Genomic DNA, 16,971 nt, shown 5'->3' on the forward strand with positions numbered 1-16,971 from the left:
CACTGGAAGTTTTCAAGAAAATATTAGACAACCCTTTGTCGAGGATGGTATGAGGTCTCCTACCTTGGCAAGGACTTAGACTAGAAGAACTGCAAGGTCCTTTCCAATCCTATGATACCTTAAGATGTTTGGAGTTCAACCCAAAGTTGAACTCAACTGGGAGTTGAAGTCCACACTTCTTCTAAATTGGAAACACTACGCTAGATCTTCACATTGTAAATTCCCACTCTTGGTCTTCAACTCAGAATTGTTTATGCTATTACAATCAGCTCAGAGCTAGCAAATCAATCTCCCTTAGTAGAACAGCCCCAGCTTCTGAATCCTTACCAGAAAGGATGAAGAAGATGCCTGAAACGAAAGCCAGGATGGTTCTCTGTGGGCGGATGTGTCCAATATTGCTAATGACAAAGGCTGTGAAGACCAGAAAGAGGCTGACCATGGGAAAGGGGGTGGCTGTGCGAATGGTCTCTGCCAGGAGAAAGGGGGTAAGAGAAAAAAGAAAGAGGGGGGAAACGTTAAATTTGAGTCCATCCCTAGACTTGCGCTCAGAGTTATTTCACATTAAGGCTTAGACCAGAGGGGTCCCACCCATGAGGTGGCTTAAGAGCATACACAGTAATCTTTTCCTTCATCGGTAAATAACTAGCAGCAATGGATGGAAACTAATCAAGGAGAGAAGCAACCTAGAACTAAGAAGAAATTTCCTTAACAGTGAGAACAATAAACCAATGGAACAGCTTGCATTCAGAAATTGTGGGGGATTCATCACTGGAGGCTTTTAAGAAGAGACTGGACTGTCTGAAATGGTTTATACTGGGGTCTCCTGCTTGAGCAAGTGGTTGGATTAAAAGAACTTCAAGGTACCTTCCAACTCTATTATTCTATATTCTGACTGAATCTGTACTTTACTGATCCATCCCTGTGAATAAGTTTAGCAGGCTCCCTATTTAAATCTGACACCTCTTTCTAAAACCAACCTGCCCATATTTAAAAGGTAGGGAATGGCCTCAGAATTTTGTTAGGGTCAACCACAATGCTTTTTATTCCCTTGCAGTTTGAATCTGTTCTTTCTGTAAGGAAAGGAAAATCCCAAATGAATCATAAGAACTCCCAGATTCTGTCACAGCGAAGTAACTGAGCCAAAATGTTTTTAAACTTAACCCGAATCAACTCGCTCTCACCTCAGGGTTAGTAAAATGCTTATTCTGGAAAAAACTGTGCAACATATCTCAGCTGTTTCTGAAGTGACACTGATGACTACAAAAAGAAGGATGTGATGATGAAAAAGGCTAGAAACATGATAGCAGAACTCAGAAGGATATTGTAAACATTGGAAGTCCAATCCTAGAGCTTAAATAATAAATGACGGTGTACATAGCATCTTCTTATGGAACAAGGTCACAGTATTAAATATATCTCATCACAGTCAAGTGAGTCAAAGCCTGTTGTAACTTGAAGCATTGTCCTTACTGAAATTTTGAGCACAACATGCATAGTGTACATCTTCCATGCGTATATGCTACAATAGAAAACATCAATCTTTTGCATATCATCTACACCACAGAAACATCGCAACGACTGATAGATTCCCGTCCATTTGTTAAGTTTGGAGACAGCATGCAGTAATGTGTTTATTATTTCATTTAATCTTTAAAATCTATGACCAAAATAGCTTGTGCAAGTAAAAATACAGATTTTGCACCCTAAAAAGAAATGTAACCCTCAATATAGATGGATGGATAGCAGAATGATTGATAATTAAAGATCGTTGGTTAGTTAGTTGATGATAGGTAGATAGAGACAGACAGACAGACAGACAGATATGCATGTATACACGTCCACACAAACACTGAGAGGTAGTGTGGTCCAGTAGTTAAGACACCAGACTAAAAAGCAGGAGACATTGAGTTCAAGTTTTTCCTTAGCCATGAAAGCCAGCCGGGTGATCTTGGGCTAGTCACTCTCAACTGAACCCACCTCATAGGATTGTTGTTGGAAAAATAGGAGGGATTGGATATGTTTGCTGTCTTGGATTGTTGCAAAACTAAGAAAGGTGGTGCAGAAATACATACATACAAGAATACATGCATAAATGGATGCATGCATAATGTATATACATACATATAAGTGTGTGTGTATTTGTGCATGTGTACGTGTCTTAAGCCTTATTGAGGTCTTGGTCACTTTCATTAGCAAAGCATAAACCAGGGGAAGCCAGGACTATTATAACTTTGCAGTGACATAGAAGATTGACAGCTGGGCTAGTTGTGAAGGCACCAAACACACAACCAAGAGGCCATGTGTTCTAGTCCCCATCTTAAGCCTGAAGCCACCTGGGTACCCTTGGACAAGTCACTCTCACTCAGCCCTAAGTAGGAGGCAATGACAAACCACTTCTGAAATAACTTGCCAAGAAAACTGCAGAAACTGGTTCAGGCAGTTGCCAGGAGTCAGCGCTCACTCACAGGCACTTCCCACCCTCCCCAAAGGGGACATGTAAATGTGTCATATTGTAAAACAGCATAAATACCTCTGATTATCTGCCTTTGTTCTAATTCTAGAACTATATTTATATTCACTCTCTTGTTTAAATATAATCATACGTGGATTCTAGTCTAACAATTCACTGCCATATTCAACTTGATTTCATTACTCTGTCTGAAATTCCCCACCACCACCACCAAAATACTCCACAAAGTTTCCTAGGACACAAAATTGGGATAAATATTACATTTCTATCATTCCATTCAAGCTTTGTATTTGCGGATTCCTACTTCTAATAAAGTGACATAATTCACAATTTTCAGTTGTTTCTCGGTGTTCCCTGCTGGCGGCTGGACGTTTTATTAGTTCCTTTGTAATCAAATAGGCTGATTTGGATCCTGCACCTCTGAGCAATTGCATAGAAGCTATTTGGGAGAGTGCAGCTTTTCTGACCTCTGCAGGGCAAATTCTATCTACCCGTGTTCGTGCTTGAATTAATAATGCAAGAGCTCCCTCAAGCTCTGTATTCAACGACTTTCCTCATCAAGATAACCTGGACTGTCAGTTTGGAGAAGGTTTGAGGGGAGGCCGAGTGAAGCCAAGCAGACCCCAAATTCCCAAGTCTTCCGAGTTGCCTGAGAAGCCAGAGGAACACAGTGAATCACTAACTTCTATACGACTGCCAAGAGAATGACATGGATGTGTCCTGCTGTATAGTCAGCAAGAGCTGAATGTGACTTTGCTATTAATTTTAGGGAGCTGGTTATAGCACCTTTCTCCATCTATGCCCCGATCAAAATATTGGACAACTTTCCTAAGCCACCCTGGTCGAAGACAACTCTAACATACACAGCAAAATGAGACTGATGAAATAGGGGCAAGACATATATTAGATTTTGTTCCTGTCTCAGCAGCCCATCACCTTATTTTATATATTATGCAGGGGTGGGCTTCAAAAATTTTAGCAAAGGGTTCTCAGCCCGCTTGCTGGGTGGGCGTGGCCATGATGGGCGTGGCCTAGTCGGCCTCCTGCACCACGGCGAAGGAGGGCGTTTTTGCCCTCTCTGGGTTCTGGAGGCTTTCTTCGACCCTCTGGGAGGGCTAAAATTGCTTCCCTGGGCTCCAGAGGCTCTCTGGAAGCTGGAACAGGTCCATTTCCGGCCTTCCCGAACTTCCGGGAGGCCCGTATTTTGCCCTCCCCAAGCCTTCACACGCACCCTGCACTTACCTGCATCCAAAACGGGCCACGTGGGGACTCCTGGGAGGGGAGGGGAGGGGTAGGCGGGGCCAGGCAGAAGTGGGATTTGGGGGGGTCTCCAAACTGCACAGAATCTTATCTAGGGGCTCTCCTGAACCCCTGTGAACCCCCAGCAGCTCCCACCCCTGGTATTATGGTGTGGAAGAGGAAAAATATTAGTTTATTTAATGCTGTACAGTTTTGAGTAAGGGGAGGAGGAGGAGAAGGAGGTGGTTTGCCAGTACAAGTAGTCCTTGACTTACAACAGCTCATTTAGTGATCATTCAAAGTTACGACACTGAAAGAAGTGAATTATGATTATTTTTCACGCTTATGATCATTGCAGCATCTTCATGATCATGTAATTTACATTCATATGCTTGACAACTGGTTCATATTTATGACAGTTACAATGTCCCAGGATCATGTGATCCCCTTTTGTGACCTTATGACAAACAAAGTCAATGGAAAAGCCAGATTCACTTAACAACCGTGTACCTAATTTAAGAACTGCAGTGATTCACTTAAGAAATGTGGCAAGAAAAGCCATAAAAAGGGGCGAAACTCATTTAACAAATTAATCCCTTAGCAACATATTGTGCTCGTAAGTCAAGGACTACCTGTATAGCTCTGCTCCGTGCACTGCTAGTTTGGTATTGGTTGCCTGTAATACAAACTAGTTAGAGTCATCTTATAAAATCACATTCCCTGTTCTGAGTTCTGCAGTATTCAAACAAGGTCAAACTACATGCATTAATATTTGGGGCAAAGTGCACCCTCTCAGAAAGTGAAATACATTATTCTGAATGTATCTCCTTGTAAGAATTCATTGTGCATAGTAGCCCTATATATAAATATGGAAGCACGTTTCTAGTTCTTTCCCTATTGTCCTTATTTTCTTGCCCCAGCCCTATATCCCTCACTAGGACAATAATAGTCTCTCTGCTAGCACTGATGATTTTACCTATTTGGGTAATGAAATGTCTGCAAGAAAACCACCAAGCTCAGAGAGCACCAAGTACCCCACAGTTCAATCATGGGCTACAAATATTATCTTCTATTAGTAGCATTATATCTTCTGACCGGCCGGTGACAACAAGTGGGATGCGGACTAGGGTAGTACTTGGGTGGGAAGACCAATAGGGAACATTACAGGTCTAGAGTAAACTGAGAAATGAACTCATATCCCAGAAGAAGACAGTGGCCAATCGTTTTAGTATCGCTGCCAAGAAATCTGAAATCAAGCGATATGCGTGTCTGTTCCCACCTCCCCAGAGGCATCATAGCAGAAGGCCTGCTGATCAAACAGGCACTGAGCTGGGGAAAATTGATCTGGGCTACAGGAATCACATCACATGAGGCCATCAGTCAACCTTTCCTATCTCTTCTCCATTCCATTAATCATTTCTTGTGCTGATAGATAGAGGATTCTGGGTATGGCCGAGTATAAAAAAAGAAGATACAAAACCGGGAAAGCAGGTTTGATAGCTGCCGGTAACATCTCCTTTCCAATAAATTCCACTCATTCTTTTTCACTCGTTTAAGATTTCTTCTCCCTCATTCTGATACAAACATCCTGCGTGCCTTCACTTCCTGCTTAAAATCCATCCTCAGTGTGCTTTTTCCTCCCTAGCCGGGTTTTCCCTTTGTGTGTGGAACTACACAAGAGTTTGCTGCTAATAAAATGACATTTCTGTTAACTGTCCTGTTTGTCCTTGCTGGAATTTCTGCTTGGGACAGCACTAATAATGAGCTGCATAATTCTTTCTACTCTCTGCATGCCAGGATTGCACCATTTTCTGACCGGCGCTGACTGCTGGGAGCACAAAATATTTTTTTTTCCAGGTTTAAGTATAAGAGTGAAGTAGTTCCTTATTTTATCCAGCAGAGGGGGTAGGAATAAATATATTCATATTTCTCTCTCACAGAAACACACATACTCTCTTAAGAGTGTAGGGCTACAGCATCTGTAGCAAAAAGTGAGAAAGTTATTTGATGGCAGCGATGATAGCAATGGACGCTGTGAGACACAACAGACTCTAAACTCATTATTGCCATCTAACGGCTATCTGGATTTGTGCAAAAGAGATATGGTAGCCCCACTTGCTCCTAACTGCTGCCATGGAGATCTTTTCTTTCCTACCAAATTCCCACAAAATTACTTTAATCTCAATCTCAGTGACTGCTCTGAAGGAGTGTGTTTTTTTCACTCTTATGCCAATTGCAATCCATGGCACTTTCAAAATCTTGTGCATTTCTTTGGCACAATTAGATAAGCCACAGGTAAGTTATCCACAGATATTCTCAGGTAGTATTCTGCCTTTTCTCCTTGGGATAAAAAGAGCCGCAGGGCGCCATGGCCTACAACCCTCCAAAAACTGGAACTATGAATTTTGCCCTGCAGATTCTCCCCTCACCAATCATCTGTCTTTCCAGCCCTCTCTAAGCAGTTTTCAGAGTCAGCATATTGCCCCCAAACAATCTGGGTCCTCGTTTTACTGACCTCAGAAGGATGGAAGGCTGAGTCAACTTTGAGCTGGTGAGGCTCGAACTGCTATCGGCAGGATTAGCCTGCAATACTGCATTCTAACCACTGCGCCACCATGGCTTTTTCTTCTGCTTATTAGGACATTGAGCTGACCATTCTTCAGAAGAGGCTAAATTCATTAGCAAAGCAGACCTTCCAAACAGCTGTTCTCCATTATACCTAGGTGTATCCTATCTGGTCTGCAGAGCTCTGAATGATTGCTGGATGGCAGCCAAGAGACAGGTATCCTTAAGCTTTAGCTGCCATCTTTACCAGTAGTCCTTGCAGAGCGACCGTTCACTTAGCAACTATTCAAAGTTATGAGAGCACTGAAAAAAATGACTTACAAGTGATCCTCACACTTATCACCATTGCAGTATCCGGGCACTTGGCAACTGTCATGAATTTATGAAAGTTGCAGCGTTCCCCCTCATGTGATCACCACTTGTGACTTTCCCAGTTGGCTTCTGACAAGCAAAGTCACTGGGGAAGCCAGCAGGAGTCACGAGTCACAATCAGATGACACCTTACATAACAACTGTGGGTGAATTGCTTAATAACTGAGACTGGGACTGCTGTCACTAAGGGGGGGGCAATCACCTGATGTTTTGTTTAATTACCTTGGTAATTACTTGGTGACAGAGTTTCTGATCCCAATTAATGTCATTAAGTGAGGAGTACATTTGGATTTTTTGCAGTTTAAGTAGGATATTTGAACCTGTTGTGGGCAGCTTCTAGATTTTGCTCGAAAATATCCTCAAAGTTCTTGGTCTATATGGAAGATTGTCTGCACCTTGGTACGTTCCTGTTTTAGCACTTTCTTAAGTTTGAACCCAAAGCTAAGTCGCTGCCCCTTCCCCACTCAATTCCAGATCCACGTGATTCCTATTAGTGGTTAACATTACCAGTAATTCATGCCACACCCATTAGATCTTGGGAGCCTGGTGAGTCCACTGTTGAGAACCTGGCTGGTACTCTAAAGCTCGAATTAATGCACTGTAGTCCCCACCTCTTCCAAGACCCCCTTTATTGTTTTCAAGCTCCAACAGAACCATGTACAGGTTTTCTTTTGTTTTGCCATGCCCATCCCATTTTCCCCACAAAAATAATTGCCAGCTTGTTAACTCTTCTGTAAGAAGAGTTTAAGAATTTATAATGGAGCCTTCTGCAAGGCTCCATTAATCATCTCCTTTTTTTTGCCAAGAAAATGGCCCATATTAAGAATACTTGATATATTTTGAATTAGCAATCTGGGTTAGATTTTACTAATCCCTTAATAAGAAAACGGGGGATTAAAAACAAACTTTGAAGCAGCAATTAAACCCATCTCTATGCTTAGGATTCGTGATTGCTGGGTGGGTGGGAGAATACTGTTTTAGTTAATAAACCAGAATCAGAAAATTATCAACAGAGGTATCCCGGGACGAGGGCTAATGTCGAATTGAGCATCATGCATCATAACATTCTGTTTGTACATGAGAGGGATGGAGATTGTGTGGCACTATTTATTGCTCCTTGCATGGCATCATTTTGACAGTATTATCACACTTTTTAGGCAGAATGGGAAATAAACTGCATGTCTGTGAAATTAACAGATGTTGAAACACTGCTGCATTCTGGAAAAGTTTATCCTGATTAGTTGATCGTGTACACAGGGACGTGAAAAAATACACCACAAACCAATTCCCATAATTTGGATGCAGTAACTTAGCAAAATGTGGAAAACAGGATTGATATAACTATTTGAAGTAGGTGTTTGCTGGACTTTACCTGAAGGAAATACAGGGGCATTTGGGAAGAAGACAGTTAAAGCCTCCAAAGTAGAAAATATTTTAAATCTGTTAGCACTTAGAACAAGGTAGCCATTAATGCATTGGGTACCATTTTGCTCTGCCATGACTTCATGACACTGTCCACATCTCAATCCCAACCAATATCTGAGACAGTTTCAAGTCAACCTTAGTTGTTCCATTTGGTGTTTTCACTCTTCTCCCAGCATAATTTTTGCTATGGGGACAATCTGGAATGCTTCATTGAGAAGATGGTTGCTAACTTGGTCAGGGGATGAGACCCGCTCAGCTCCTATTGACCATTTTAGACTAATGAGGATCTTGTTGGTTGTGGGAACCTGCCTTTCATAACCAGTGTTAGACTTTCAATCTAGAAATCTGGCTTCCGCAGAGACATTTTTCCAAAACATTGTCATATCTTATGCTGGCCCCTTATAAACACACCAGAAAGACCACTAGATCTTTGCTTGAAAACAGGTTTAGCGTCCTCTTACGAGGGAGAGAGATAATTCTGTAATGCATAAAAGGTTAATTTAAATCAGGAAATAAAACTGGCTCCTCCCAGTCATATTTTTGTGGTTACGTACGTTACAGATTTTGCACAGCTTTGGCTTTGTTTTTCAGGGCTATACCTTGTATTTTATTTGACTTTCTTTTTCTTTCTTTTTACTTTAGTTGATGGGTAGGTTGGGTCCATTTTGCTATAATCTGACCAGTGGTGATGACTGTTGTTATTATGTGCAGGGCAATCATAATTGCATGTTCTCCGCCATTATTCACTAGCCCAGGGATGGGCAATTGTGGTTCCTTTATGCCCTGTGGACTTCAATTCCCAGAATTCCTGAGCCAACATGGCTAGCTCAGGAATTCTGGGAGTTGAAGACCATAAGGCATAAAGGGGCTATAGTTGCCTACTCCTGCTCTGGCCAGTTCTGGCTAAGGCCAGCGACGAAGTCAAAACTGGATTTATCAATCATTCTTAATCAATTCGCCTTGCAGCCCTAGTAGAGAATAAAGTTTATCCATCACTTCCTTCCATTTCACCCGCCTCCCCAACTCATAAGCAGGCCTTCTGTCTTTCATTCAGACTATTTTCAGACAGGGGTTTCGCACCCTCTCAGAGAAGTGGTAGACCCATGTTCAGAAATAGGCCGAGGGACACGTCATAAGCCTGGGCACCTCTGCCAGTGTGCCAAAGATGTCATTTCAGGCACGTTCTTATGTGTTCAAGCCTGCCTCTTTTTAGGGAGAGTGATTATTATTTTCCTGCCAGCAGTTTACTTTTGGTGGGAGGAGAAATGAACTTTATTTATTTTTATTTAATTTACAGGATTCTCTTCTTGAAGCACCTTACAAGTTGGGGAAATCAGTCAATTGCTTTTCTTTAAAACACCCCCCCCCCTTTAAATCCCTATGGATAGCAACCATTGATGGTTTTGTTCCGAAGGGACTAAGCAGGGATCAGCAACAAGGGGAGGCACAATTTTTAGACCTTCTCTCCTTATGACTACCAAAGCCAGTGAGTGGATGTCTTCCTGCAGTGAGTAATGTTAGGGATAAAAAAACCAACCCAATCACTCCTCTTACACATATGTAAAAGGGGTGGTGCTTTGATGACATGATTATGACTGCCATCTTGGTTTTTCTGAGACCCCAATCTCTCCATTGGAAAACGATTGGCTTGACCGAGATCACCTTAGTTGCATTGACAGCTGAGGCGAGATTTAAAGATGCCAGACCTCAAGCCCTTAGGCTGAAATGCTCTGCACATTTACACAGGTCTGCAACTTCAAGCAGAAGTCTTCAGATTTGTGGCCTGTAAACTCCTTCCAGCCAACCCAACCAGGTCATTTTTGATGGTCTGCAAACATAGAGGCAGTCCTTAATTTATGACAACTGAGGTCATAATTTTTGTTGTTAAGCTAGGTGGTTAGTAAGTAAGTTGCACCCAATCTTATGATCCTTTTTGCCATTGGTTGTTAAGCGAATGACTGCAGCTGTTAAGTAGATTGTGTGATCATGATCCAGCTTCATGATCATTGGCTTTGCTTGTCGGAAGGCAACTGGGAAGACTGCAGATGGCAATCACATGACCCCAGGAAGCTGCAACCAGGGTAGGGGGTTGCCAAACACCTGGATTTTGGTCATGTGACCAGAGGGATGCTACAATGGGCGTAAATGCGAGGACCGGTTCTAAGTTAGTTTTTTCAGTGCTGTTGTAATTTCCAGTGTAATGTACTGTTGTAATTTCAGTTGTAAATTGAGGACTAACTGTATTTAAAGGTAAATGTTTCTCTATCAGTCATGCCCAACTCTCTGTTTCTTAGCTGAGGGAGCCATTGTTGTCTGAAGACAATTTCCATGGTCATTGCTGCAGGCCAAAGGTGCACAAAACACTGTTACCTTCCCTCTAAAGTGGTTCCTATTAATCTACTCCCATTTGCATGCTTTCAAACTGGGAAGGAGCTGGGCCAAGTAACGGGAACTCACTCTATTGCGTGAAGCGTCGGGTCTCAAACCCCGGCTGTCAGCTCTCAAGATGACAAGCTCAGCATCTTTAACCACTGAGCCATTTTGTCCCCTTAGCTGTATTGTTTGTTAAAGTATAAAATGGGAATATGACACTAGCAGCTTTGCCTGACCCTCCAAGTCATTCCCATAATCTGCCAGCATTCTAAATATACTATAAACAGGGGTGGCTCGAAAATGGGGGCACATGCAGAGGGGGTGCTGATAGAAGAGGAAGTGTCAAGGAAAAATGCTGCCCTCCCCTGTAGAAATCCAAATTTGACAGTGATTTCATGGCAAACTGGGTTTGTTTGGTTCGCTGCTGCTCAGCTAGCCTTATCCTGATGCTGCAATGCTTGTTGTGCTCACACCATCACTCATGCAAGCTCCGACTTACATCACACACACACCCTTTGCACTGACCCACAACTCTCAAACCATCCCAGAGGGTTGAGACAGCCACAGTAAGAGAGGGGGGAACCACAAGAGAGCAGAGGGACCAGATCCACTAGGACAGATGGGTGTGGCACGCTTGCTCACAGTCAAGTGGGGGAGGTCTGCCCTGCTCAGATCCAGACATCAACTGAATCTGGGTTGGGTAGATGTCCTAGCCCACCAATTGAAAGGAGGCCAGAGGCAATGTTTGGTTTAATTACCAATATGATGCTCAGCATTGAAACCTGGCTCCATTTTTTTATGAATTGGTTGACTTCTGTCCAGCCTTTATTCTTATCGAACTCACAGTGGCATGCATACTCTGTGCTTCCTGAGTAGTGGGTTGGGCTGAGAGGAGGGGGACTGGTCCAAAGTCACCAAACTGGCTTTCATGCCTAAGGTGGGACTAGAACTCATAGGTTGCTGGTGATTGGCCCACCCCACTGGCTTTCATGCCTAATGTGGGACTAGAACTCATAGGTTGCTAGTGATTGGCCCAAAGTCACCCCACTGGCTTTCATGCCTAACGTGGGACTAGAACTCATAGGTTGCTGGTGATTGGCCCAAAGTCACCCCACTGGCTTTCATGCCTAACGTGGGACTAGAACTCATAGGTTGCTGGTGATTGGCCCAAAGTCACCCAACTGGCTTTCATGCCTAAGGTGGAACAAGAACTCAGCTGGTTTGTAGCCCAATAAAAACCTACTTAGGTAAATCCTATAGTTTCTGATGTGCACCCCAGCCATAGGGAGCTTAGTGCCCAGGTCTGTGATGCCCCTTGTGCACATGGCAGGTTTCTTTCAAATGCTATGGACAAACCATTGACAAAGCAGGATTCAACCTAGAAGCTGTGTCTGAAAATCCAGCAGGTTTGGAGGGGAAGAGGTGCTCTTCTGCCACTCTCTGTCAGTTGCCCATGACTTGCCAGTTGCCCTGACCTGTTTCTATTGTTATTGGACAGTCAGGGAAAGGCCAGGCAGGGCAAGGAAGTTGGTGGTCTCTCTGTCTCTCTCTTAACTTTGCTGAGCAGGTGGCAGCAAAGGGTTAACATAATACCTTTGGTGTTTGTGGTTGTTAAAATCTTGGAAATGATAGAGATGGGTATCTGATGTGGATAAAATAAATAATGGCAAGGAATGCATTAACGCATTATAATAAATAATGATAAGGAGTGAGATTTCTGTTCTTTAAATGGAAAGAACCTGCATTTTATGTGCGAGACTTTTCAGGCAATGGACTTGCAATTGTGAGAATGGCTTTAAAAATGAAAGGGGGGAGGGCTGAGATATAAGTTAGAAACCTGCGGGGTATATATGGGTGCACAGGGACATACTGTAGGTAGAGCATTAACTTTTTCCTTTGGCTGCTGTGCTGATTTGGCTCACTTCTCCAATATTAACCTAATATTAATTTATCCATTGTTAATTCTGGGAATCATATCAAGTCTAGATGTCTTGTCCACTTACTGAGGATATTTTCTGTGTTCTCCGTAACAAGGGGCCCTTCAGGATCAGGGTCAGGCCTTGGCTCAAGGAAGTACTCGGAAGCCACACAGCTGCCTTTTTTCTGACCTAGAAAGAGAGGCAATGCATAAAAATTCAGACCGCAAAAGTGGCCCATATTGGACAGTGTTTCTGAACCTCAGCAAGTTTAAGAAGTGTGGACTTCTACTCCCATAATTCCCCAGCCAGCACAGCTGGGGATTCCCAGGAGAATTCTGGGTATTGAAGTCTTAGTTGCTGAGGTTCAGAAACACTGATATAGGACCCTCAGGGAAGATATGGTGCCTTTGTAGAAGGAAGTCCCAAATCTACCATATTTCTCCTAAAATAAGACCCCCGGTGTTATTGTTTTCCTTCCAAAAAGGGCATTAGGTCTTATTTTCAGGGGATGTCTTTTCCACTGTCTCACCTCATGGTGGCACTGACAGCCCTGCTCACCAGGAGCCCATTTGGTCTCTGCCAGCCCCTTCTTCTGCAGCCACTTGCCGGGAAACACCCCACTGGCTCTGGATTGATGTGTGTGGCACCCCCGACCTCCATTTCACTGTCAGAGGGCTTTCCTGAAGACCTCTGATTGGTGAAACGGAGGCTGGGGGAGCACCACATGTGAGTGGCAGCAAGAAGCCACAGAAGTGGGCCAGCAAGGTGAGACAGGTGTTGGGATGTGAGAGGCATGGTTGCAACTGTCCTAAGGAAAGCAGATGCAGGCACATGAGGCAACTCCAACTCTCCATCTCCACTCTAGCTTGATTTTTACCTGTGCTTCTCCCCACCTTGTGTAACCAGGTGCAATGGAGTGGGCAGGGATTTAACTGGGAATTATTTTGGGGGGTTGGGCTTGTATTGGGTCCATGTGTAAAAATCAAGCTAGGTCTTATTTTTGGGGAAACACATTTCCATTCAAACAAGCCACTTCTGTAAGATAAGGCAGTTCAAAGCTAGTACCAAGCAGGATGCCTCTGACCATTTCCAAAGCCCCAAGCTAGACTAGAAAGAAGGCAGTCAGCTTTTGTTCTGCTGTCCAGAACATAAAACGGATATGGTCCTACAGCCCCAAGAACCATCCTGGAGGAGATGTAATTCTTTTCTTTTACTATTACATCTTGGGATGAAAATTAACCAATGGCCCCAATATGTGCACCTCTATGGATAGGAGAGCAGTAAAGGAGGTAGTCAGAGACAAGCGGGGATCCTTTTTAGTGAGTGCCATGAAAGACCAGATCCTCAGATCCTCTTGTGAAAGTCCAGTTGAACTGATTTATTGCAAATTATGTCTACACACAAGAATCTTCTCAACTAACAGTTAATATCTGTTTGGGTTAGGGTCAATAATTCAAGGAAGGTTGGGCTTTGTTCGCTTAGAGCAATAGCACTTAGACTTATGTACTGCTTCACAGTTGCTTTTACAGCCCCCTCTAGCTGGTTTACAGAATCAGCATCTTGCCCACAACAATCATTTTACCCACCTCAGAAGGATGGAAGGCTGAGTCAACCTTGAGCCTGGGAATATATGAACTGCCAAATTGCAGGCAGCCGGCAGGCAGCAGAAGTAGCCTGCAGTACTGCACTCGAACCACTGTGCCACCACAGTGGTTACGTAGGGGTTCTAGACTGGTCTCTCTTTTAACTCCTCCCCCAGGTTCTGCCACTCCTTGTCCTTCCTGGCAGCTGATTCAGCCAGTTAACCCTCCCCTTCTACCAGCATGCAACAGGAAAGGCCACTAGGAAGGGCCCTGAGTCAAGGAACAAGTAGTCAAAATCCCACATTCCAAAGGAGCATCAGCTATGACTGTGCACTGCTCTATTCGTGGAATCTTATAGTTCAGATGTTGAACCAGCACTGGAGATTCAAGTTCTACTTCCAACCGTGAGAAAGTTCAATGGGTGATCTTGGGCGACTCATTCTTCCATCACCATCTCATAGGGATATTGTTGTGGAGAAAAAGATGAGGAGGAACTAAAGGGCACAGACTTTGAGCTCCAGGATAACAATCTAACAAGGAAATTAAGACATGTCTCTTATGTGTACCTGTTTATTGCACTACCTTAGATGTAATAAAGATATATTGTAACTACCAATAACATTGATTGATTATATGCCATCAAATTGTTTTAAATTACTGGGTGTGGGTGTGTGCATGTGTGCATGTCTACACACACACACACATACACACACACACACACACTAAAGCTCTCATTCCTATAACCTTTAACTGAGCAAAACAGTGCCTCATAGGGCAACAATTTTTGAACTGAAGTACTTCAGATGGAATAGCTTACAGAACGTGTCCAAAATCTGGGGCTCAGGACTCCCATGCAAATGAAATTTGGCAGATTTTATAAAACATTTTATGACACATAAATACTCATAAAACAGTTTATGGTGTAATACAAAATGTCACAAAACATTTCCTGTGGTGATGTTTTTGATTGTACTATATACAGTTCAACCTAGTCTGTTTTCAAGACAGACACACCTCTGAATGCATTCCCTTAATGAAGGCAGTGCCTTAGGAATTCTCTCACTATTAAAAACTCTGAAGAATCTGGTGAAGAAATGCTTCTGAAAGGATGGCCCAATGGGTCACAGAGTTCCTAGTATAGGTAGTCCTCAATTTACGACCACAACTAAGCCCAAAATTTCCATTGCTGAGCAAGGCAGTTGTTAAGTGAGTTTTGTCCCATTTTATGACCTTTTTTGCCACAATTGTTAAGCAAATCTCTGCAGTTGTTAAGAGAATCAGGCAGCCATTAAGTGAATTTGGCTTCCCCCCACTGACTGTTTGTTGAAAGCTGTCTGGGAAGGTTAGAAATGGTGATGATGTGACCACGGGGCCTTGCAACTATCACAATACATGCCAGTTGCCAAGCAGTCAAATTTTGATGATGGGCTGCAATGGTTGCAAAGTGTGAAAACTGGTCATAAGTCCCCTTTTTTTCAGCACTTCAGTGGTTGTAAGTCAAGGACTATCTCTATGCATGTTATTTTATGTATCTAAGTCAATGTTTCTCGGTCTCAGCTGTGTTATATGTGCGGACTTCAACTGTCAGAATTTTTTAGCCAGTTGGCTGGGGAATTCTGGGATATCACATGTCTTAAAGTTGCTGAGATTGAGAGACGCTAATTTAAATGTATTTTTTGGACAGTCTGCAGCTTTCACCAGACTGTCAAAGGGATCCATGACACAAAAAGGATAAAAATCCTTGGCTTAGAGGCAGGAATACAGGGTGATATCCTTGCATAGGAAGAACAAGATAGTTAAATGTGCATGGGTGAATAGTTCAGTTGCATAATTTAAACAAATGCAGTATTTGTAAATGCTGTATTTGCAATATTTCTAGCACTATTCAATGAAAAGAAGACAAGCAGACCTTTTATTCCAAGACCCTTAACAAATTCTCCTTTCTTGGAAATAATATACCCCTAAGTCAACTCTTCCCTGCCTCCCCCACCTGATTAGCTTAGCTTGGAATTCAGAGCCAACTTTTAAAGCCAAATCTAGGTGAATGACAGCTCTCTGAAGAAGCTTGTCAAGAGCTGAGCTGCAGACCACTCCAGACCTTCTGGGAAGAACCCCATTTCTTGGGTTTCCACCTTGCCCAGTGATTTCAACTTTGCATGTAGTCAACCAGAATTAAGTTGACTTAGAATTTACACAAATGTGAATTTTGCCCTTCACTCAAGGCATTGTTTTGCTACTCTAGCTATCAAATGTTGATCTATTGTGAAATTACCAGCTAGGCTAGGAAGAAGGGTCAAGCAAGAGCCTAGCTTGGAGTCTTTCTACAGCCTCAAGCAGCATAAGCTAGTCCTCCCTCGAGATCCATGAAGCCTAATCTGGTTGTTCTCAAGACAAGCTGATTAGTGAGATTCTTACAACATAGGTGGCAGAAGATTATAGAGGAATTTAGGAAATGAGGAAGCTTGACTCCGGTTTAGTCCTGAGGTCCTAAGATGAAGATACTGAGACTGGTCCTAAGAGGCATAAATGAAAGCAGCATGGGAGGAGAGTCCTCAGACCCTTACCTGCAAAGAAGCAAACCCTCCAGAGGCCAGCATGGAGTGCCATGACTATTTCCGTGGTCTGGTTTTGTGGAAATACAATCCCTTCCTCCATGAACAGCCAATAGTCAGTACTGACAGCAATGCCCACCAGGAGCAGCCCGCACGCTCCAAAAACACTAGACAGCAGGGTCAGGGCGCGACTGCTGCAGTTACTCATCCTAGGTGACCGAGAGAGCGACTGGCCAAATGAGCGCAAGGACCTGGAAAGAGAAATAAACTCCAATCAATCCAAAACTCCGGGGGGTGGGTACTAAAACCGAAGGAAACAGGCAACAAACAGAATAACAAGAGTTGGAAGGACCTTGGAGGACTCTTGTCCAACCTCCTACTCAAGCAGGAGACCCTATGGCATTTCAGACAAATTCAGACAAAAACCCTTGTGATTTTTACCAGAACATTTGTTGCCTGTTTTTGAATCAAAT

General features: G+C 43.2%; 1 protein-coding gene across 2 annotated transcripts in view; it reads right to left on the reverse strand.

The window, feature by feature from the left end:
• The window catches only part of CACNG7 (calcium voltage-gated channel auxiliary subunit gamma 7), a 45,881-nt gene that overhangs the window by 17,890 nt on the left and 11,020 nt on the right, over positions 1 to 16,971 (reverse strand). Inside the window, exons 2-4 of one of the 2 annotated variants that reach the window (XM_026712017.2) lie at positions 16,511 to 16,749; positions 12,448 to 12,552; positions 328 to 468 (exon numbers count right to left, since the gene is read on the reverse strand). In XM_026712017.2, coding sequence (XP_026567802.1) covers positions 328 to 468; positions 12,448 to 12,552; positions 16,511 to 16,706 — 442 coding nt within the window. In that variant the 5' untranslated portion in view covers positions 16,707 to 16,749. The remainder of the gene's footprint in view (positions 1 to 327; positions 469 to 12,447; positions 12,553 to 16,510; positions 16,750 to 16,971) is intronic. The other variant, XM_087917427.1, reaches the window with a different exon arrangement.

The sequence above is a fragment of the Pseudonaja textilis genome, chromosome Z (genome assembly GCF_049901715.1).
Source record: "Pseudonaja textilis isolate UNSWEBS1 chromosome Z, rPseTex1.2, whole genome shotgun sequence".
In the NCBI taxonomy this organism is placed as follows: domain Eukaryota; kingdom Metazoa; phylum Chordata; class Lepidosauria; order Squamata; family Elapidae; genus Pseudonaja; species Pseudonaja textilis.